The following is a 23,333-nucleotide window of genomic DNA, read 5'->3' on the forward strand; positions in this document are numbered from 1 at the left end:
TATGAGGAGAGATTGGGTCGATTGGGCTTGTACCCGTTGGAGTTTTGAAGAATGAGAGGTGATCTAATTGAAACTTGTAAAATTCTGACAGGACTGGACAGACTAGATGCAGGAAGGATGTTCCCGATGGTCAGGGAGTCCAGAACCAGGGGACACAGTCTAAGGATAAAGGGTAGGCCATTTAGGACGGAAATGAGGAGGAATTTCTTCACCCAGAGCGTGGTGAACCTGTGGAACTCTCTACCACAGAAGGCGGTGGAGGCCAGTTCATTAAATATATTCAAGAAGGAGTTGGATATATTTCTTAAGGCTAAAGGGATCAAGGGGTATGGGGAGAAAGCAGGTACCGGGTACTGAATTTGGATGATCAGCCATGATCGCATTGAATGGCGGAGCAGGCTCAAGGGGCCGAATGGCCTACTCCTGCTCCTATCTTCTATGTCTATGTAAACATACCAGAGTTCACTGCATTGCCAATGTCGTGTTTTATTTCTTTCACTTTTCTTGTTATCTGAGCTACTTACAGCAGAAGACCATGACACCGATGGAAGCAGCACAAGATTAGTTGCTGTTTTAACTCTACTGTTCTTCATGGATGTTCTTTCCAAAATTCCAGAAAAATTGACTTTAATTGGCAGAGATATTTTTTAAACGACAATTCGGGACCAACTGGATTTTGTCACCTCACACTCCCATGTCATTTGTTGAAGCCAAGCGATGTTGTTTTCCTTGCAGCTAGCAGGAGTCTCGCATACCCGAGAAATTGCAATGAGACTACCTGACACCTATTTTCATTTGTGAGTGGTAGGTTGGTTTTTTTTTTCAAGGCTATTTGTATTTTTGTTGCAGAGAACATCCAGTAAAGGATTCTTTAAGACTTTAAATGAAGGATGTGTTTTGACTTGGATTACATCATCTGTTATTTCCCTTCAGACGCAAACGTTTCATTGTGTTATGGTGCAGGAAAGGTGCATTTGTGCCTGTTTTATTGTTTTTGTCCCTGTGCTGCTGTCACCTGCACTCTGGAGACCGGATGAGGGAGATTACATTGGATCAGTTATAGAATCATAGAATAGTACAGCACAGAAGGAGGCCATTGGGCCCATCGAGTCTGTGCCGGCTCTTTCGAAGAGCGATCCAGTTAGCCCCACTCCCCCGCTCTTTTCCCACATCCCTGCAGTCGGTCATTTTGTACACCCTGTGGTTGTATTTTCTCATTCCTAGTGGCTGCTAATGAGGGATAGTTTTGTCTGTAGATGAGACTCAGTTGGGAAAGATCTTAATCGATAAATATGTCATATACAAACCATTTTTGTTATCATTTGAGTAGAAACAGAAAAACAATTTAGCTCAAATACAACAAACAGTATAGAAAAACAGACACATTGGCCGGGATTTTGCCTACCTGGGCGAATCCGGTGCGGCCGGTGGCAGTGGCGGGTCATGGCCCCGCTGCTGCCTCCATCCCGCTGCCTAAAATGAACTTGCCTCAATGGGGCTTGTTAAGCCCACCCAGCGCTTTTCCCAGCCCAATTAGAGGAAGCGGGTCTGGTGACATCATTCATGACGCGTCACCAACCGGTTTCCTAAAAGTGACCATGGCCAACTTTCTTTTGACGTTTGTGCTGTTTGTGTTCTACAGCATTGGGGTGCTGCAAACACTGACAATGACTGCACAGAGGTGCAAGGCTGCACCCATGACTCCATATGCTTATGGAGGGAGTCAGAGCACACAGGGAGGTCCTCTTCCCTTCTGATGGGTGGACGAGAGCTCCCCAGGAGACCAAAACAGCCTGGTTGCACATTGCACAGGAGGTCACCAGCAGGGATGTGGTCAGGAGGACCTGGGTGCAGTGGCGCAAACCTTTCAATGATCTCATTAGATCACAAAACATTAGTACAAAGCCACACTCAACCTCATCTTGCTGTGCCTCTCATCACATCCCCATCACTCTGCCTTCCCAACCCTACTCCTGTACATCCTTACTCACACCAACTTACCTTGCACATCCACCCATCCCTCTCTCTATCTACATTATCACTTCCCCATCTCACTAGCCACCCCTCACACTCACCCTCACCCTCGTGCCATGATACCAACTAACAACACACAAGGATAGCCACTTGGGTGTTTTATCCAATGTTCATGAAAAGTTTGTATTAATGTGTTGTCAAACATTGAAATCTTTATTTTCCACACTTTCCGTTCTTGGACAGATTTGTGTGCACCTTTGGAAGTGGCTTAGTGCGTTGCAGTGAATGCTGAGACATAACGGTACCCCCCGCAATGCTGATGAGTGTGAAAGGAATGTCTTGGACATTGTAGGGATGCTTTATGGTGTTGCTGTGGGGTGGTGCCCACCTGGCGCGTAAAGTTAAGTAAATCTGGCCATGATGAGGCCATCCCTGGCCCTCCGGGCAGCAATGTGGTCGGGTGCTGATGCCCTGTGTCCTGGGCAGGATCAGGTGATTGCGGAGGAGGTTGGTGGTGGTGTTGGTGCTGCTGGTGTGCCTGGTGTTGGGGCTGATCATAATTTGATTCTGAGGATCAAGGTGAGACTGTATAAAGGGAATGATAGTGTAGTGGTAATGTCACTGGGCTAGTAATCCAGAGGCCTGGACTAACGATCCAGAGACGTGAGTTCAAATCCCACCACGGCAACTGGGGAATTTAAATTCAGTTAATTAAATAAATCTGGAATAAAAAAGTAGTATCGGTAATGGTAACCGTAAAACTATTGGATTGTCGTAAAAACCCATCTGGTTCACTAATGTCCTTTAGGGAAGGAAATCTGCTGTCCTTACCTGGTCTGGCCTATATGTGACTCCAGACCCACAGCAATGTGGTTGACTCTTAACTGCCCTCTGAAATGGCCTAACAAGTCACTCCGTTTCAAGGGCAATTAGGAATGGACAATAAATGCTGGCCTTGTTAGCGATGCCCACATCCCATAAAAACAATTTTTTTTTTTTAAATGGCACCCCTGCGGATGGAATAGATGGCAGGTGAAGTACAGATGACCGAAGCGATCTGTCAATGGTGAGAGAGGTAATGAGGTCAGACTGGATGGAGACTTTGGTGGAAACACTTGCAGCATGGTGAATCTGTTCTGGAAATGCAGTGAGGAACAGCTTGTGGCTGAGGAAAGTGATCATCTGTCAGGTGGGAGTTTTTACTGTACATTTGAAGCTGTCAAGGAATCAGCTGGAGCAATGGTCACTGGACTCCCACCTCAGGTTGACAGGCGTGGTTCCCGTGGCCATGAAGTTAAAGTTAAAAAAGCCTGTTAAGTAGATTCTAATTAGTTTAATTCAGTCACCCGCCGCTACCTGTCGGGTCTACTCAGCGGTGACAGATGTGCTATTGGGAAAGGCGCATTTCGGCGGGTTCCTGACCCGCTGTCAATAAAAAACACTTTGCCACCCGACCCACCACCGATCCCTCCCGCTGACACCCCGGAAAATCCCGGCCCTTGTAAATGCATCTTCCATCCATTTGTCAGTATGCAGAGGTCAATATAGCTTCTAATTTCAACACTATTACAATTAGCATATGCAGATTGAGGTACACACTTACGGGCATGAGGATTTGCACTTGCTCGACACTGGACATCATTTTATCCTTGTGCAAAAGAAGGAGAATAATGGCACCTATAAATTCTTAGCTAAAGCAATTAAGAGGAAAAACTCAAATTATGAATCCTTAATGATCTACTTGTCCATCATGATGTGGTCAGCTTCACTAACAGAGTTTATTCATTTTAAAGAATAGCAATTACATATTTAGTATAGAATTTTTTTTTCTTGAGGATGAGCATGACTTTTTTCTGTCTGATATCTTCTTGGTCTTACATCAAACACCATGGGGCCAATGTGAGATTTTTTTTTTACTCGTTCACGGGATGTGGGAATCGCCGGCAAGGCCTTGAGAAGGTGGTGGTGAGCCTCCTTCTTGAGCCGCTGCAGTCCGTGTGGTGAAGGTACTCCCAAAGTGCTGTTAGGGAGGGAGTTCCAGGATTTTGACCCAGCGACGATGAAGGATTGGTGATATATTTCCAAGCCAGGATGGTGTGTGACTTGGAGGGAACTTGCAGGTGATGGTGTTCCAATGCGCCTGTTGCCCTTGTTCTTCTAGGTGGTAGAGGTTGCGGGTTTGATGGGCTGCTGCCTAAGAAGCCTTGGCGAGTTGCTGAAGTGCATCTTATAGATGGTACACATTGCAGCCACGGTACACTGGTGGTGGAGGGAGTGAATGTTTAAGGTGGTGGATGGGGTGCCGATCAAGCAGGCTGCTTTGTCCTGGATGGTGTCGAGCTTCTTGAGTGTTGTTGGAGCTGCACTCATCCAGGCAAGTGGAGTGTATTCTATCACACTCCTGACTTGTACCTTGTAGATGGTGGAAAGGCTTTGGGGAGTGAGAAGGTGAGACACTCGCTGCAGAATACCAAGCCTCTGACCTGCGCTTGTGGCCACAGTATTTATGTGGCTGGTCCAGTTAAGTTTCTGGTCAATGGTGACACCCCAAGATGTTGATGGTGGGGGATTCGGCGATGGTAATGCCGTTGAATGTCAAGGGGCGGTGGTTAGACTCTCGCTTGCTGGAGATAGTCATTGCCTGGCACTTGTGTGACGCAAATGTTACTTGCCGCTTATCAGCCTAAACCTGAATATCGTCCAGGTCTTGCTGCATGCGTGCATGGACTGCTTCAATATCTGAGGAGTTGCGAATGGCACAGAACACTGTGCAGTCATCAGTGAACATCCCCACTTTCTGACCTTATGATGGAGGGAAAGTCATTGATAAAGCAGCTGAAGATGGTTGGGCCAAAGACACTGTCCTGAGGAACTCCTGCAGCGATGTCCTGGGGCTGTGATGATTGATCTCCAACCACCACAACCTTCTTCCTTTGTGATAGGTATGACTCCAGCCAGTGGAGAGTTTCCCCCCCTGATTCCCATTGACTCCTTGATCCCACACTCAGTCATATGCTGCCTTGATGTCAAGGGCAGTCACTCTCACCTCACCTCTGGAATTCAGCTCTTTTGTCCATGTTTGGACCAATTCTGTAATGAGGTCTGGAGCCGAGTGGTCCTGGCGGAACCCATTACTGTGCATCGGTGAGCAGGTTATTGGTGAGTAAGTGCCGCTTGATAGCATTGTCGACGACACCTTCCATCACTTTGCTGACGATTGAGAGTAGACTGATGGGGTAGTAATTTGACGGATTGGATTTGTCCTGCTTTTTGTGGACAAGACATACCTGGGCAGTTTTCCACATTGTTGGATAGATGTCAGTATTGTAGCTGGTTTTTTGCCTTTTGCAGTGAAGCAAAAAAGGGTGTTGGCTCTACATATTATCGAATACGAAGGCCTGAGGCCTATCATGCACCTTTATGGGCTCAGTGCTGTCAGTGTACAAGGCTCGTGAAGGCCTCAAGATTTATTTAAATGAGAAGGCTTACCCATAATGCAGCTGGAGTGCCTGAGTGCAGCTCCAGTCGCTAAGCGCCTACTTGGAACAGTTACTTCAGGGAACACCAGAAGGTGGTTGGAATTTTATTGCTGGATGACCCTCTTTCTACATGGGGACACTCATCATTATAGCTGCAGATTTTTTTCAGCCTTCTTTAGCCAGAACCAGCAAATAATTTAAGGTTGTTAGTGGGGAAAATATGGCAGCAATCTTCGGTCAGCCAACAGCTCTAAACTGAATGTAGGTGGCAACATTCTGCCCCCTCGCTCCGTGGTGCTCCCAAGAAATCTTGCGTTAAGAACTAAAAATACCTCCCATTATCATGCTCATTTTGCCACAGCGCCCAATTTGTTGCAGTCCCAGCATTTCTCCACCTCGAACCCCTTCAATCCCAGGTCTCCACTGATGCTGGCCTCAGAGCAGGTGTTCAGGTTTATGGAAAAGTAACCTAGGAATGACTCTGCTCTGTGTTTTTTCCCTCTTCCCTTTCCCCCTGCTCTGCTCTTGCTGACTGTCGAAACTGAGATTAGTAATTTAGTGATTAAGGTATTATGCATATAGAACACTTGTTTTGCTTATTAAAGTGAGAACATTCCTGACTCTAAACCCTCAAAAGTGCGTCCAAGTACAGGAAACTCTCGTTTAAATGGCACCGGAATTCTCTATTAACCGGCAAAATTCATACTCTGAAAACACCTCAATAACCGGCAATGTTGCCGAGTCCGAGTCTCTCGCAGTGGCCGAGTTAGTCAGTGGGGGTAGTTCTCCAAACTGCCACTACTCGGCTTCTTGGCGCTGTCGGAAGTCTGAACACCTCAATAACAGGAGTCTGACTCTCCCGTGCTGCCGGTAGTCTCTTCCGATCCGCCAATTACTGTATACTGCACATTTCTTGATTTTTTTATTTTGTTAAAAAGAGCCTCAGCAGATAACTCTCTCCATCATCTGGAATTTTTAATCAACCGGCACCATCCCGGTCCCATTGGTGCCGGATACCAAAGAGTTTCCTGTATGTATAGATCCAATTGACCTACTAATACAAGCTAATACTACTTGTCCCACACCGAAGACTTAAACGCATAATCTAGACTGACACTTCAGTATATGTGATATCTGAGTGGTAAGGTCAGAAACTGAGAGAAGCGTGATATTAGGAACAAAACCCAACTCTTTATTTACACGGTGTAGCAGAGAGACATAGCTCTTACAAGCTGGAAGCCAGGCACATTTCTTACTGCACGAGCCAAGATGGAGGATGAACCTCTGAGTCATATCCATAATGCAATGCCACATTACCATGTTAACTGGTGTACCAGGACATTGAATACATGACCCATTACCTTAAATACTGGTGAATGTGAACCCTTAATATTTGGCTCCATCTGGTGGATAACTTAAACATTACATCCCAGATTACTATATCCCTCCCCTCTTAAGCTGAACATTAATTTCTTAACAACATTCTTAAAAAGTCCCATAAGGAAACTCCTTTAACGATAGTCCATGCTGAACGAATCTAGCAGGTCGTTATCAATCTCTCTGGTGGCTTGTGAGACCTTGGTGAACGTCTTACAGTCAAGTCCCTGCTTGGTTGTGGTAGAGCCACCTGCTGCTCCTGAGCAGTACTCAGAGTATCTGACTCTGCTATGATGGTTTCCTCTTGACGAAGGGGTCCAGGTGGAACTGGCTCTGCTCGTGGTGGTGTTACCACCAATGCATTTGGCTAACTGGGGGCCAACTTGTCCTCCGACATCTCCTCTGGAACCTCCATTTCGATTTCCCCTTGTCTGGTCAGTATCTGATCTACATGTCTGCGTACTATCTGACCAGTTCCCACCATGACCGTATATGATACTGGACCGGTCATTGAGTCTATGACGCCAGGAATCCATTTTGGACCATAACTGAAATTCCTGGTAAGGACCGCATCTCCTTCTCCAAAACTGCGGCTCTTTGTCCTTCTGTCATGGTTCTCCTTTTGTTTGATTTGTCGGTTTTCCACCTTCCTTTTTAGATCTGGGTGAACCAGGTCAAGAGTGGAGCGTAGTTGACGTCCTAACAACAGCTCAGCAGGAGAGAGTCTTGTGGTAGATTGAGGTGTTATTCTGTAGCTGAACAGAACTCGTGACACCTTAGCTGCCAAACTCCCTTCCGCACTTTTTTTCATCATCTCCTTAAATGTTTGTACGGCTCTCTCCGCAAGTCCATTTGAAGACGGATGATATGGAGCTGAGGTCACGTGCACTATGCCATTGTTTCTCATGAACTCTCTTGTTTCTATACTCACAAAACATGTGGCATTGTCACTTAATACGATCTCCGGTAGCCCTTGATTACTAAAACTCCTACGCAGGCAGTCTATAGTAACAGTAGATGAAGCAGAATTTACAGGATAAACATCCATCCATTTGGAATGTGCATCAATGATTATGAGGAACATCTTTCCCATGAATGGACCCGCATAATCTACATGTAACCTTCTCTGTGGTTTATCCGGCCACTCCCAGGGGTGGAGAGGAGCCGCTGCTGGTGCCTTCCTGTGTACTTGACAAGTGCTGCATGTCTTGACTAGATTTTCTATCTCCTCATCTAGCTTTGGCCACCACAAGTAACTCCTTACCAAGGCTTTCATACGCGAAACTCCAGGATGACACTGATGTAGTTGCCCAAGTATAGACTGTCGTGCTGGCTGTGGAATAATCACTCGTGCTCCCCACAACACGCAACCATCCTGCACACCCAGCTCTGTCTTCCTGACACTGTAAGGTGCGAAATCAGTCCCTTCCGGATGCTGTGGCCAAACCCTCATCACATATTCTCGGACTCTAGACAGTACTGGATCTTTACCGGTCCATGTCCTTACTTGTTCAGCGGTCACAATTGCCGTGTCCGTGTCCTCCAACATCAAAACTCTGTCCTCTGGAGCTGCACGGATAGGTGTACCTGGCAGTGGAAGACGGCTCAAGGCATCTGCGTTCCCATGGTACTTGCCCGCCTTGTAAACGATGACATACTCATATGCCCTCAACGTCACTGCCCACCTCTGGATCCGGGGTGACACCATCTGTGGTACTGCTTTCATTTCATTAAAAAGAGATAGAAGAGGTTTATGATCGGTGCATATGGTGAATTTCCTGCCATACATGCACTTGTGAAACCTCTGTAACCCAAACATTACTGCTAACCCCTCTTTATCTAACTGGGAATAGTTTTTTTCCGCTGGTGTCAGAGTTCAAGACATAAACCCTATTGGCCTTTCTGTTCCATCTTCCAAGCTGTGTGAAAGAACCGCCCCCACCCCATAAGGTGAAGCATCACAAGAGAGAATGATGTCTTTCTCTGCATTGTAGTGAACCAGCACATCCGAGGACAGCATCAGTTTCTTGGACTGTTCAAATGAAACCCTCTGTTCCTCTTCCCACTGCCACTATGTCTCCTTGCGCAGAAGTTTGTGAAGAGGTGCTAACGCTGTTGCCAAGTTTGGTAAAAATCTGTTATAATAGTTTAGCAGTCCCAGGTAAGCTTTTAATTCAGTCACATTGGTAGGAGCTGGGGCCTCCTGCAGTGCTTGTACCTTCTCCTTGATTGGATGGAGCCCGGTGGCGTCCACTCTGTGTCCCAGGAACACGGCCTCATTCCCCAGGAAAGTGTACTTACTCCTCTTGAGCCGTAACCCAGCCTTATCCAATCTTTGTAGTACCTCTCAGAGTGCTCAGATGCTCCTGGTCGGTTCTTCCCGTCACCAGAATGTCATCCAGATAGATTGAAACATGTGGGATCCCTTGCAGTACACCCTCGATAGTCCTCTGGAAAATAGCTGGAATAGATGAGACACCGAATGGTAAGCGGTTATAGGTAAACAAACCCTTGTGTGTATTTATGGTTACATCTTGGATTCCTCATCTAGTGTAACCTGCAAGTATGCATGACTCATATCCAGCTTTGTGAATTTCTTCCCTCCAGCCAGGTTTGCAAAGAGATCCTCTGTTTTGGGAATAGGATACTGTTCTAGTTTAGACACCCTATTTACTGTCAATTTATAATCTCCACAGAGTCTTACCGAATTGTCCAGTTTTAAAATAGGTACAATGGGAGCTGCCCATTCTGAACGTTTCACGGGTTCCAGTATGTTCTCCCTCAAAAGACGGTCAAGCTCAGCCTCTACCTTCGGTTTCATGGCATACGGCACAGGTCGTTGTTTAAAAAACCTTGGCAGTGCCTCCTTGTCTGCATAAATCTTAGCTGGGGGGCCATTAAATGTGCCAAGTTCTTCCTTGAACACGTTCTCATGTTCAATCAACACTTCTTGCAAAGACAACTGTTTGCCTCCCTCTATTTGATTTATTGCTCCCCAATCTAATTTAAGTTCTTGTATCCAGCCCCTACCTAACAGGTTTGGTCCGGAACCCGATACTACAACTACAGGTACCTGTTCCACGGTGTCCCTGTGTTGCACAGTTACAGTAGCTGTACCCAATGTCGCCACTCGTTCACCGGTATATGTTTTAAGCTGCATAGAGCAAGACTTTAACTCTGGAACTTTTGCACGGTCCCACAATTTTGAGTACTCCTCCCTGTTCATTATGGTTACGCCGCACCCTGTATCCACTTCAAAGTTGACCTTAGAGTCATTTACTGTCAGTTGCAAAGTGATAGGATCCACTTTTGGAATGTTCTCTACCATACTATGCATTATGAACATATCATCTTCTTTCTCAGCTTCTCCGCTGATGTGATGTGCTCCCTGTTTTTTCACTTCTCTTCCTAGGTTTTGCTTTCCTCCCCCTTGTGGTTTGTATTCCTCCACGGTTGCTTTTGCCCTGCATGCACGTTTTATGTGTCCTTTTTTCCCACACTTGTGGCACATTTCCTCCAGAAACCTGCATTCCCTCGCCAGGTGATCACCATTGCATCTATAACATGCCTTTACATGCTCACGTTGTGGTTTCTGACGCATATTTAACTTGTGCACAACAACCTGACCTCCAACTTGCTTTGTAGTAGCCCAGTCTGAACCTTGTATTTCTTTTACATGTCGGTTCACTGTCTCTATGGCTTGAGCAAGTTCCAACGCTTTTTCATACGTAAGCCCAGCCTCGGACAATAATCTCCGCTGCATTCGACGATCTATTATCCCGCAAACTAGCCTATCTCTCAGCATGTCTTTCAGGTTGTTGCCGTAATTGCAATCGTGTGCCAATTTTCTCAACACCGCTACATAATCCAACACAGGCTCTCCCGGTTTTTTGTTCCATGAATTAAATTTGAAACGCTGTACAATCTCACTCGGTCTGGGATTGAAATGGTCCTTCAGCAAGGCCACTAAGTTAGCAAATGATCTGTCTCCAAGCTTTGCTGGACTGCATAAGTTTCTCATTAAACTATATGTCTGACTTCCCACGAAAGTGAGCAAAATAGCTCTCCTTTTTCCGACATCAATTATATCATTTGCTTCAAAGAAATGCATCAACACCTCGCAGTATTCATCCCAGGTCTGCGTCTGAACATCAAAAGCAGAGATCTTTCCTACCGTAGCAGCCATGATCCGTTATTCAGTGTTCCTTTTCCTTTTTTTTTCTTCGTCAAGATGTGATCTGTTTATCCTCATCGCCAATATGTGATATCCGAGTGGTAAGGTCAGAAACTCAGAGAAGCGAGATATTAGGAACAAAACCCAACTGTTTATTTACTCGGTGTAGCAGAGAGACATAGCTCTTACAAGCTGGAAGCCAGGCACATTTCTTACTGCATGAGCCAAGATGGAGGATGAACCTCTGAGTCATACCCATAATGCAATGCCACATTACCGTGTTAACTGGTGTACCAGGACATTGAATACATGACCCATTACCTTAAATACTGGTGAATGTGAACCCTTAATATTTGTCTCCATCTGGTGGATAACTTAAACATTACATCCCAGATTACTATAGTATAGTACTGAGGGAGTGCTGTATTGTCAGAGGTACTGTCTTTCACATGAGATGTTAAGTTGAGGCCCCATCTGCCCTTTCAGGTGGACGTAAAAGATCCAATGGCGCTGTTCAAAGAAGAGCAGGGGAGTTCTCCCCGCTGTCCTATTTATCCCTCAACCAAAATCACTAAAATCAGATTATCTGGTCATTATCTCATTGCTGTTTGTGGAACCTTGTTCACAATTTCGCTTCTGTGTTTCCTACGTTACAACAGTGACTACACGTCAAAAGTATTTATTTAGCTGTAAAGCGCTTTGGGACGTTGTAAGGTCATGAAAGGCACTTTACAACAAGTACATGCATTTAAAAAGAGCATGAAGGTTATACAAATAAACAGGTGATATGTAAAGAAATCAGGATTGGTCATTCCTGTGTGAAATTTCTCCTCAACTATAATTGTCCTGTATTTCACCATGCCCCCCAAAAAATAGAAAATAGTTTGCAAATCTTTGTAGTTACCATTTGCCTTCAAGCATATCTAGGAATGTTTTAAGAAAAGGATATTGCATTCAATGTATTTCTAACCTCATTCTCTTGAGCTTCTTATCAGTTGGATTGGTAAACAAGAATGTTAATACTGAGCTTTCCTGGTTTTGTAGGGAGCACTGCCATTTGACGATGATAATCTGAGACAGTTATTGGAAAAGGTAAAGCGTGGAGTGTTTCATATGCCACACTTTATACCGCCGGACTGCCAAAACCTCTTAAAGGGAATGATCGAGGTGGATGCTTCAAAACGCTTAACAGTAAGTATTGGTTTTCTGTTTCTCTGCTTCTCTCTGAATGGTTGTACATTAATCTCTTGTTTGGCCATGCAAATCATACATGGTCATTACTTTTGAGCACATCAATAAAAAAAAACTACTGTGTGCTCAGGGAACAATACAGTGCAGTGATTCCAATAGTTACATCAAATATATTTCAGAATATGGTGTGCTTTACTAAAATTCAATAAAGATTCATAATTCTGTAAGTGTCAGTGGTATACTTTCCCACTTTGTTGTATTCTTTCTCACTGCAAATTTTAACACAAACATCGCCTGACTAAAACTCTCATTTAAAAAATGAGCTAAGATGGCAATTGGGTTGTCCCAAATTATTGATATCCTATTGAAGCGTTAAGAAGCATCTCTAACTAACGCTACGAGGTGAAGTGCGATTAATCACGAGGCAAAGGTACTGTTGTATATAAAGCGCCGTTTCTTAGTTGGAAAACTTGGGTTGTGGTGGATGGAGAAGTTGATTGCTTTTCAGCAAAGCTGCTTCCCTGGTGGCTTAGTGGGTAACTTAATTGCCCAGTACGGAGCTAAGCCATACAGACCTACAAGGTTTCAGGCTCTGCGCTGTGCTGAGTTAGCTGATCTCAGCCACATGATGGGGAAGTGTGCACAATAATTAAGCACCCGCCCCCGCTCCCCCCCACCCCCTGCCGCCACTGCTCCAGCACATTTAAGGCTAGGGAGGAGAGGGGAAACATTAGCCAGAGTTCCTGCTCCCGATCACTGTTCAGAAAACTGTGCTGTGTGAATGCCAAGTGATAACAGGATCAAGCTCAACTACAGTGCCCTCCACAGCCAAATAGCCTGCCAATTCTCAATGCCAAGGCACATGAGAAGACTGGCATTTGGATGAGGTATTGCAGGGTGTTGGCGTCCATGTAACCATACAGCAGCGTGAGTCACTATCTTCAGAACAAAAGGGGGTGGATATTTAAGGAAAAGGCTATGTATTTTTTAAATATATCTATCCTGTTGGTAATGCAGTGGGAAAATAAAGTGAGAATCAGTTTTTGCTTTCTCAAACAGCTGTGTTTTTAAAAATTTGTTTATGGGATGTGGGCGTCGCTGGCAAGGCCAGCATTTATTGCCCATCCCTGATTGCCCTTGCGAAGGTGGTGGTGAGCCGCCTTCTTGAACCTTTGCAGTCCGTGTGGTGAAGGTACCCCCACAGTACTGTTAGCTAGGGAGTTCCAGGATTTTGATCCAGTGATGATGAAGGATCGGCGATATATTTCCAAGTCAGGATGGTGTGTGACTTGGAGGGGAACTTGGAGGTGGTGGTGTTCCCATGCGCCTGCTGCCCTTGTCCTTCTAGGTGAAAGAGGTCACGGGTTTGGGAGGTGCTGCCGAAGAAGCCTTGGCGAGTTGCTGCAGTGCATCTTGTAGATGGTACACACTGCAGCCATGGTGCGCCAGTGGTGGAGGGAGTGAATGTTTAAGGTGGTGGATGGGGTGCCAATCAAGTGGGCTGTTTTGTCCTGGATGGTGTCGAGCTTCTTGAATGTTGTTGGAGCTGCACTCATCCAGGCAAGTGGAGAGTATTCCATCACACTCCTTACTTGTGCCTTGTAGATGGTGGAAAGGCTTTGGGGAGTCAGGAGGTGAGACACTTGCTGCAAAATACCCAACCTCTGACCTGCTCTTGTTGCCACAGTATTTATGTGGCGGTCCTGTTAAGTTTCTGGTCAATGGTGACACCCCAGGATGTTGATGGTGTGGGATTCGGCAATGGTAATGCTGTTAAATGTCATGGGGCGGTGGTTAGACTCTCGCTTGTTAGAGAGAGTGCATACTTTTAGAAGTGGTTATATTAAAATTGATTTCAAGTGGACGTTTACATTGAATGATGAAATTTCATGAGTGAGTTACTCTCAACTCAATTTTGCAGAGCAGATACTCTGACATGATGAACAACTGGTTTTCCAAAGCTGCTTTTACATTTGGTTTAGTGGCATACGAGAGCCTCTGGTTCCTGCAATGCAGGTCTCACGCAGCTGCCAGTGACCCCAGAGTAAACTTGCTGGAATCGCTCAGGCCTGCTGTTGGGAAGATGGTTCTTTTTTCTACCAGGTCTTCCCTGTGATCTGGCATGGTTGTATAGAATTACATAGTCATTTCAACATGGAACCAGGCCATTGGGCCCAACCAATCCTCCACACAAGCACATGCCTGCCCTGTTTCCACATCCCTTTATCCCTCTTTCCTGCAACCATCTACCAACCTATTCTTAAATAACAACAACAACAACAACGTGTTCTGATGAAGGGTCCCAGACCTGAAACGTTAACTCTGTTTCTCTCTCCACAGATGCTGCCTGACCTGCTGAGTTTTTCCAGCATTTTCTGTTGTTATTTCAGATTTCCAGCATCCGCAGTATTTTGCTATTATAACCTATTCTTAAATGCTGGCACGTTCTCTGCTTCAATCACTAACGCTGATGGTGCACGTCACTTCCTGAAAACCCTCAGTGTACGAAAAGTTTCTCCTCCCCTCAGTTCTAAATGTTTTAGATTTAATCTTGTATCTATGTCCTCTTGTTCTAGACCCCTCAGTCATTTGAAACAGTCTGTTTCTATTTACACTGTCCCATCCCTTCATAATTTTAAACACTTCTATCAAATCACCCATTAATCTTTCCTGTTCTAATGAAAACAATTCCAATGTTGTAAGTTTGTCTACATATTTATATTTCCTCATACCAGGCAGCATCCTAATAACCCTATGCTGTACCCTCCATATTGCCGCAACATCCTTCCTATAGTGTGGAGCCTAACACTGCAGTACTCTAACTATAGTCTTATTAAGGTTTTTTGTAGATTCACCATTACATTTCGATTTTCATTTTCTATACCCCTTGCCTTAAAACCCAGTATTCTATGAGTTTTTTTAATGGCCTTATCCACTTTAGGTGCTGCTTTTAATATCTTCTGAACCTGAACTCCCAGACCTCCCTGCTCTTCCTTTTTGAAAATGGCTACTCTCCAGTCCTCCGACACAAATCTACTCTGAAAACGCTGAAATATAGACCCAAAATTTCCTGGATGCTTCCGGCAGTGAAATAGTCATAGAGCCCGCATTACACCGCAAAAGTCCCAGGAAATTATGGAGTGAGTGACTCACGCCACGCCACGCCATAATCTACTGGGATATTTGTGCCATTCCGCTGTTTTCTAGAAGCAACATCAAGGTGCTTCCCATGGACAACAGGGCTTGTTATTTTATAGATCAGGAAGGATTCCTCTTTCATTTTATTTATTACTAGCTGAAGTGCCCGGTGGTGCCAAGGCTTTTTTGACTGGGGGGAAGAGAGAGAACGACTGGGGGGAAGAGAGAGAGCGACTGGGGGGAAGAGAGAGCGCGACTGGGGGGAAGAGAGAGAGCGACTGGGGGGAAGAGAGAGAGCGACTGGGGGGAAGAGAGAGAGCGACTGGGGGGAAGAGAGAGAGCGACTGGGGGGAAGAGAGAGAGCGACTGGGGGGAAGAGAGAGAGCGACTGGGGGGAAGAGAGAGAGCGACTGGGGGGGAGAGAGAGAGCGACTGGGGGAGAGAGAGAGAGAGAGAGAGACTGGGGGGGAGAGAGACTGGGGGGGAGAGAGAGTGACTGGGGGAGAGAGTGAGTGACTGGGGTAGAGAGAGAGAGAGACTGGGGGGGGGAGAGAGAGAGAGAGACCTGGGGGGGGGGGAGAGAGAGAGAGAGACTGGGGGGGGAGAGAGAGAGAGAGACTGGGGGGGGGAGAGAGAGAGAGAGACTGGGGGGGGAGAGAGAGAGAGACTGGGGGGAGAGAGAGACTGGGGGAGAGAGAGAGACTGGGGAAGGGGAGAGAGAGAGACTGGGGGAGAGAGAGAGAGACTGGGGGAGAGAGAGAGACTGGGGGAGAGAGAGAGAGAGAGACTGGGGGGAGAGAGAGAGAGAGACTGGGGGAGAGAGAGAGAGTGGGAGAGAGAGACGGGGAGAGAGAGAGCGAGAGAGTGGGGGAGAGAGAGAGAGTGGGGGGAGAGCGAGAGTGAGTGGAGGAGAGAGAGAGAGAGAGAGAGTGTGGGGGAGAGAGAGAGAGAGAGAGAGTGGGGGAGAGAGAGAGAGAGAGAGTGGGGGGGAGAGAGAGAGAGAGAGAGTGGGGGAGAGAGAGAGAGAGAGTGGGGGGGGAGAGAGAGTGGGGGGGAAGAGAGAGTGGGGGAGAGAGAGTGGGGGAGAGAGAGAGTGGGAGAGAGTGGGGGAGAGAGAGAGAGAGTGGGGGAGAGAGAGAGAGTGGGGGAGAGAGAGAGAGTGGGGGAGAGAGAGAGAGAGTGGGGGGGAGAGAGAGAGAGAGAGAGTGGGGGAGAGAGAGAGAGAGTGGGGGGAGAGAGAGAGAGAGTGGGGGGGAGAGAGAGAGAGAGAGTGGGGGAGAGAGAGAGAGAGTGGGGGAGAGAGAGAGAGTGGGGGAGAGAGAGAGAGAGAGTGGGAGTGTGAGAGAGAGACTGGGAGTGTGAGAGAGAGAGAGAGAGAGACTGGGAGTGTGAGAGAGAGAGGGAGGGTCTCTCCAGGACCCGATTGGGAGCACTGAAGCCCCACCCACTCTATGTTCCTGTACTAAGATGGCCACGCATGCACTCTGTTACACACTGAATCAAAATGGCGTCGCACTGAAACTTTTCACCCTCCTTGACAAAGATGGCTGCCGTTAACCTGGGGCTGTCAGCAGAAGAAATCCCCTCAGCTGCAAACACGGGACCTTCAGATAATTATTCGGGACTTGCAACCTACCCCAGTTGCTTATGAAGCCTCTCCACCTACCGACCCCGGGAATGGAGCGGAGGCAGCAGACCCTCTCCCCTCTGCCAGTGTTGGTCCCTGTCTAGGCCGGGAGCCTGGGACTGGTGTTGCGCTGCTGGGGGTTGGAGAAGCCTAGGCCCCGGGCTCCCGCACTGACATGGCCCCGAGAAATAAATCACATACTGGACTCATTTATTACACGCAAATTATATAATGAGCTAGTTGGGCTCCTAAGTACCAAATTTGTGCTGGATAAAATCCCCTCCACACACACACAAAGTGGGAAAAATAAATCAATAGTTAGTAGTTAGGAATCAAGATGGCTGACACCTCAGTTCAGAATGATAAGGCCCGCCCACACACGCACCGATTGGTCAACCGTGAGGTCACTGAAGTGTAGGATTGGTCAATGGTCCTGTCACTCGACTGTAGGATGGCCCGCCCGCACACACAATGAACCCGCCCCCACTCGATGCAAATGAGCAGATAATGAGCGGAATTTTGAACGTTTTTTTGGATACCGTCGGCACAATTTTTGTCCGACAAATAAGTAAATATGCCTACAAGAGTCCCCTAATGATGAGCTTTCTTTTGATATAACATATGTGTAGGTACGCTCTATAACTTTTGATTGTATAGCCAGACAGAGAGACAGACAGAGAGACATATCCTTTTATATGATAGATAGATAATATTTCTCATCTCCCTTTTAACCAATTAAGGATTTACCTCCTCCCCAATGTCCTCTTTTGTAAAGGCTGCTGCCAAATACTTGTTAAGTTTTCCTGTCAATTTCTGTTTATGCTGTAATCATTCACTGTCTTCTTACAGGGGTTCCACCTCATACTTAACAATTCTCTTTTAACTGATAATTATTGTAGAACATTTTACCATTCTTTTTAACATTTTCTGAGATTCTCTCCTCATACTCCTTCTTTGCTCTCCTCATTTCTCTTTTAACCTCTTTCCTTATTTTCCTCATATTTGATCTTATTTTTATCACTCTGGGATGCCACTGGATGTTCCAGACCTATTCCATTGGGAACTGGTAGCACTAACAATCAGAACTGTGGGAGTACCTTCACCACACGGACTGCAGCGGTTCAAGAAGGCGGCTCACCACCTACTTCTCAAGGGCAATTAGAGATGGGCAATAAATGCTGGCCTTGCCAGCGACGCCCACACCCCATGAACGAAAAAAAATAAAAGCTGCTCAGGTTAACACTGTCTACTTCAGTTATATGTGATAATAATGACAGGGTTACTTGCATATTAAATATGGCCCTTCTTATCTTCTCAGTGTTAGCAATAAATGCTAAAATCTTATCTATATGTGATTTTGTTTTTGATCCTGATTTCAATTTTTTAAGAAGAAGAATTTTCTATTTGAACGGAGTCATTATATTTGAATATGTCTGTTAGCTCTCACAATTTCCAGTTCATAACCTATGATTTATATATGATATAAAATCTGCTGTAATTCTCACAGTTCCATATGTTCTTAAGCACAGTATTGCCTTTTGCTACTTCTGCCTGAGATGCATAATATCATTTTGTATGCATTTGCAGCAGAAATGACTTTATATTTAACATTTAGTTGGAAGGCCTATAAATAAGAGCATGGAGAATCTTTAACAAAACAGGATGCTGCCCAAGGTAAAGATGAGGTTTAAGGTGCAATTTTGGGATACTGTGGGAGGAGTGGAGTGTTGCTTTCAATTCTCAGGTCTAAGATTGCTGAGTGCCATTAGAGGCAGCCACGTAGGAGATAATTTTCATTTTTCAGCACTTTGTAGTTCTTCAGGGTAATCAGCAGAAGATCATTTATACAGTGTAATTAGAAAGATCATTGACTACTCTGTTGTAACAAGAATATTAGAAATCTAACTTGAAGGTAATGGAGTAGCCAAACCAAATTCTTCTTATTTGTCTGTAATAGCACAGTTTAAACATGCTACAGCACGTAATGCTTCAGTTTTACCTAAAGGGTATTCAGGACACTGAGTATGAAAAGGTTTCAACTGAATGTTGATTAGAAGCGCTGTAATTGTTTTGAGATCTTTTGTATTTAAGGTTATTTACTAGCCTGCCCCTCTCCTTTCACAGCCTGCCTACATGTTAATACAAAAGCAAAATACTGCGGATGCTGGAAATCTGAAATAAAAACAGAAATGCTGGAAATACTCAGCAGGTCAGGCAGCATCTGTGGAGAGAGAAACAGAGTTAACATTTCAGGTCGATGACCCTTCGTCAGAACTGGAAAAAGCTGGAGATGAAACAGGTTTTTAAGCAAGTGCAGGGGCAGGGAGAGAGGGGAGGAAAGAACAAAAGGGAAGGTCTGTGATAGGGTGGAAGGCAGGAGAGACATTAAGAGAGATTAAGAGATGGCACAAGGCAAAATGAGATGGTAATGGGACAAGTTAAGAAACAAAAGATGGCTCTAGATGAAGTGTAAATGGCAGTGGCAGAATGAAAGACAGCTGCCATGTGGAAGAGAGAAAAAAATAGAAAAAAAGGATGGGGGCAGAGGTTATGGTCTGAAATTGTTGAACTCTATGTTGAGTCCAGAAGGCTGTAAAGTGCCTAATCGAAAGATGAGGTGCTGTTCCTCGAGCTTACATTGAGCTTCATTGGAACGGTGTAAGAGCCCGAGGACGGTGAGGTCAGAGTGGGAGTGGAGCGGAGAATTAAAGTGACAGGCAACCGGAAGCTTGGGGTCACCCTTAAGGACTGAACGGAGGTGTTCTGCAAAGTGGGCACCCAATCTGCGTTTGGTTTCCCCAGTGTAGAGGAGACCGCATCGTGAGCAGCGAATACAGTATACTAAATTGCAAGAAGTACAAGTAAATCGCTGTTTCGCCTGGAAGGGGTGTTTGGGGCCCTGGACAGTGGAAAGGGTGGAGGTAAAAGGGCATGTGTTGCATGCCTACATGTTAAGGTGGGTGATGTGCCTCAATAATCCCGAGACTCGATGTTAGCGGAACAAAACAAGGCTTTTATTAACTTAGAAGATAACACGCAGTGGAGAGAGGTATCTTCCATCTGGAGCTCTGCAGTACTGGATATGAGACCAGACTGAGCTGGCTTACATAGAGGCCAGGTATGGGCGGAGCCCTACACACAACACATTCCATACATTCCAATATACAATACAATGGTGAGGAGAAACCTGAAACCAACCACAGTCACAGGCAGTGATGATATACAATACAATGGTGAGGAGAAACCTGAAACCAACCACAGTCACAGGCAGTGATGAATGGAATATTTCATCACATTCACCCCTTCTATAGATTTAGTCTGTTCGGGGGTTTGGTAGTCCTCTGCGACCGACGTGGCTGTTGTGGTGTCGCGGGTGTCGGCTGGGTGTCCCCGGTGGCCTCCTGGGTCTCTGCCGGGGGTGCCGCCAGGGTTGTTGAAGGGATAGTTGGTGGGGGTGCCGTTGGTCGATGTTCTTCCGGGGGTGATGAAAGAGTAGTGGGTGGGTAAGAGTTGCTGTGGTCGTTGTTGCTGCTATTGCCGTGGTTGTTGTCGTTACCGGCTGGGGCGACGTCTTTTATTGACACGGTGTCCTCCCTTCCGTCGGCGTGCCGGACATACGCGTATTGGGGGTTGGCGTGGAGTAGGTGCACTGGCTCCACGAGAGGGTCCGTCTTATGGCCCCTCACATGCCTTCGCACGAATACCGGACCTGGGGTGGAGAGCCATGACGGCATGGATACGCCTGAGGTGGATTTCCGGGGAAAGCTAAACATTCGTTCATGAGGCGTGGCATTAGTGGCAGTACACAATAGCGACCGTATCGAATGGAGCACATCTGAGAGGACTTCCTGCCAGCGGGAGATAGGGAGGCCCTTGGTCCTTAGAGCTAGAGTGACTGCTTTCCATACTGTCGAGAGCTCGATCCGCCACCTAAGAATCTTATCATTTTTGATCTTCCCCCTCTGTTTATTATTGAACATAAACGCTACCGACCGCTGGTCGGTAAGTAGGGTGAAGCGTTTGCCGGCTAGGTAGTGGCGCCAGTGGCGCACTGCCTCCACGATGGCTTGGGCCTCCTTTACCACGGAGGAGTGTCTGATCTCGGGCCCTTGGAGGGTCCTCGAGAAGAAAGCTACGGGCCGCCCCGCCTGGTTGAGGGTGGCCGCCAAGGCAAAGTCAGACGCATCACTTTCCACTTGAAATGGAGTGTTCTCGTCCACTGCCTGTAGCGTGGCCCGCTCAATATCCCGCTTAATGCTTTTGAAGGCGGCGTGGGCCTCAGCAGAGAGCGGAAAAGAGGATGCTTTCAAGAGGGGGTGGGCTTTGTCGGAGTAGTTGGGGACCCATTGGGAATAATAAGAAAATAACCCCAGGCACCTTTTCAGGGCTTTGGGAGTGTTGGGCAGGGGCAACTCCCGTAGGGGGCACAATCGGTCGGGGTCTGGTCCGATTTCCCCATTCTCCACCACGCTGCCTAGTATGCAGAGGCGCGTGGTGTTGAAAACGCACTTGTCCTCGTTGTAGGTGAGGTTGAGTTTTTGTGCGGTTTTCAGGAACCTCTCGAGGTTCGAGTCGTGATCCTGCTGGTTGTGACCGCAGATGGTGACGTTGTCGAGGTAGGGGAAGGTTGCCTGCAAGTGGTGGTCATCGACCATGCGATCCATCTCCCTCTGGAAGACCGAGACCCCATTCGTCACCCCAAAGGGGACTCTGAGGAATTGGTAGAGGCGTCCGTTCGCCTCGAAGGCGGTGTACGGGCGGTCCTCTGGTCTGATAGGGAGCTGGTGGAGAACACCCGGTATTGGGCGATTTGGTTCACCATTTCTGATATGCGGGGTAGCGGGTAGGCGTCTAGTTGGGTGTACCTGTTGATCGTTTGGCTATAGTCGATCACCATCCGTTTCTTCTCGCTACCCCTTACCACCACCACTTGGGCGCGCCACGGGCTATTGCTGCATTCAATAATGCGCTCTTTCAGGAGCCTGTCTACCTCGGTCGCGATAAACCGCCTGTCCTCCCAGCTGTACCTCCTGCTTTTGGTCGCTATTGGCCGGCAGTTAGGGGTAAGGTTCGCGAATAGCGAAGGTGGCTTTACCTTCAGGGTAGCCAGGCCGCACACTGTGAGGGGCGGCTGGGACCCACCGTACTTGAGCGTGATGCTTTGGTGGTTGCACTGGAAATCCAGGCCCAAGATCACGCTCGCGCATAGATTCTTCATGGTTAATACTTTAAAATTATCGTATACAGTCCCGTTAACGGACAATTGTACCGTGCAGTAACCCAGAATGGTCGATGTCTGGGTTTTATCAGCCATAGAGATGGTACCCCGAGCAGGGACCACCTTTAGGGAGAGTTGTTGTGCCAGTTCAGGGTGGATAAAACTCTCCGTGCTTCCACTGTCAATTAAACATTTAACCCCGCACCCGTTTACCTCGATGTCCACCATTGATTTGGATAGCGGGTGGGGCCTGGTCTGGTCCACTGTGACCGATGCCACTGTAGGGCCCTGATCGAGACGAGATGGCGTCCACGCTGTCTGCTCACAAGATGGCGGACCCCACGAGGTCGGGCAAGATGGCGTCCAAGATGGCCGCTCCCACGGCGCACACGCGGCGGTGGCGGGTTTTGGTTTTCCGGCGGGGTTCCCTCTGCACACCTTCCCGAAGTGCCCCTTCTTACCGCACTTAAAGCAGGTGGTGCCTTTCGCCGGGCACAGGTTTCTGGTGTGCTTTGGCTGCCCGCAGAAGTAGCAGTTGGGTCCCCGACGCGTCGCGGCTGTCGTAGGGCTTCTGGGGGGAGAGCGGGGCCCCGACGGTGTCGGGCTGCCGGGCGGGGAAGATGCCTTCCAAGATGGCGGCGCCCTTGGTGCACACGTGGCGGCGTGGACGGCGCGGGCTGAAGAGTAGGCGTCCGAGTTTCTCTGGGCCACATCCAGGGATCGCGCGGTGTCCGCAGCCTGTTTCAGGTCCAATCCCGTTTTTTCCAGCAGTCTTTGCCGGATGTAAGTGGAGCTGAGGCCTGTGACAAAGGCATCGCGGACAAGCTCGTCGGTGTACACTGCGGCTTTTACATCTCGGCACTTGCAGTCTTTGCCAAGCATTTTCAGGGTGCCTAGGAACTCCTCCACCGATTCCCCAGGTCGCTGTGCGCGAGTGGCGAGCAGATGCCTAGCATACACCTCATTCGTAGGCTGCTGGTAATGCACCTTTAAGATGTCGCAGGCGGCCAGGTTCGTGTCGGCGTCTTGGATGAGGGGGTAAACCCGGTGGCTTACCCAATTCTGCAGAATTCCGAGTTTCATACTCGCAGCGTCCGTAGCGTCTTTGACGGCTGCGGAATTGTCCAGGAAGAATTCCATACACATAAACCAGTG

The 23,333-nt window shown here is 47.3% G+C and overlaps 1 protein-coding gene across 12 annotated transcripts in view; it reads left to right on the forward strand.

Moving 5' to 3' along the window:
• LOC147107033 (serine/threonine-protein kinase BRSK2) overlaps positions 1-23,333 on the forward strand; it is a 1,115,513-nt gene that overhangs the window by 910,469 nt on the left and 181,711 nt on the right. For all 12 annotated transcript variants that reach the window (XM_086008028.1, XM_086008027.1, XM_086008038.1 and 9 more), the window contains one exon: positions 12,049-12,195. In XM_086008028.1, coding sequence (XP_085864154.1) covers positions 12,049-12,195 — 147 coding nt within the window. The remainder of the gene's footprint in view (positions 1-12,048; positions 12,196-23,333) is intronic.

This window comes from Somniosus microcephalus, chromosome 15 (genome assembly GCF_052327205.1).
Source record: "Somniosus microcephalus isolate GS21.2 chromosome 15, FLI_Smic_1.0, whole genome shotgun sequence".
NCBI classification, from domain to species: domain Eukaryota; kingdom Metazoa; phylum Chordata; class Chondrichthyes; order Squaliformes; family Somniosidae; genus Somniosus; species Somniosus microcephalus.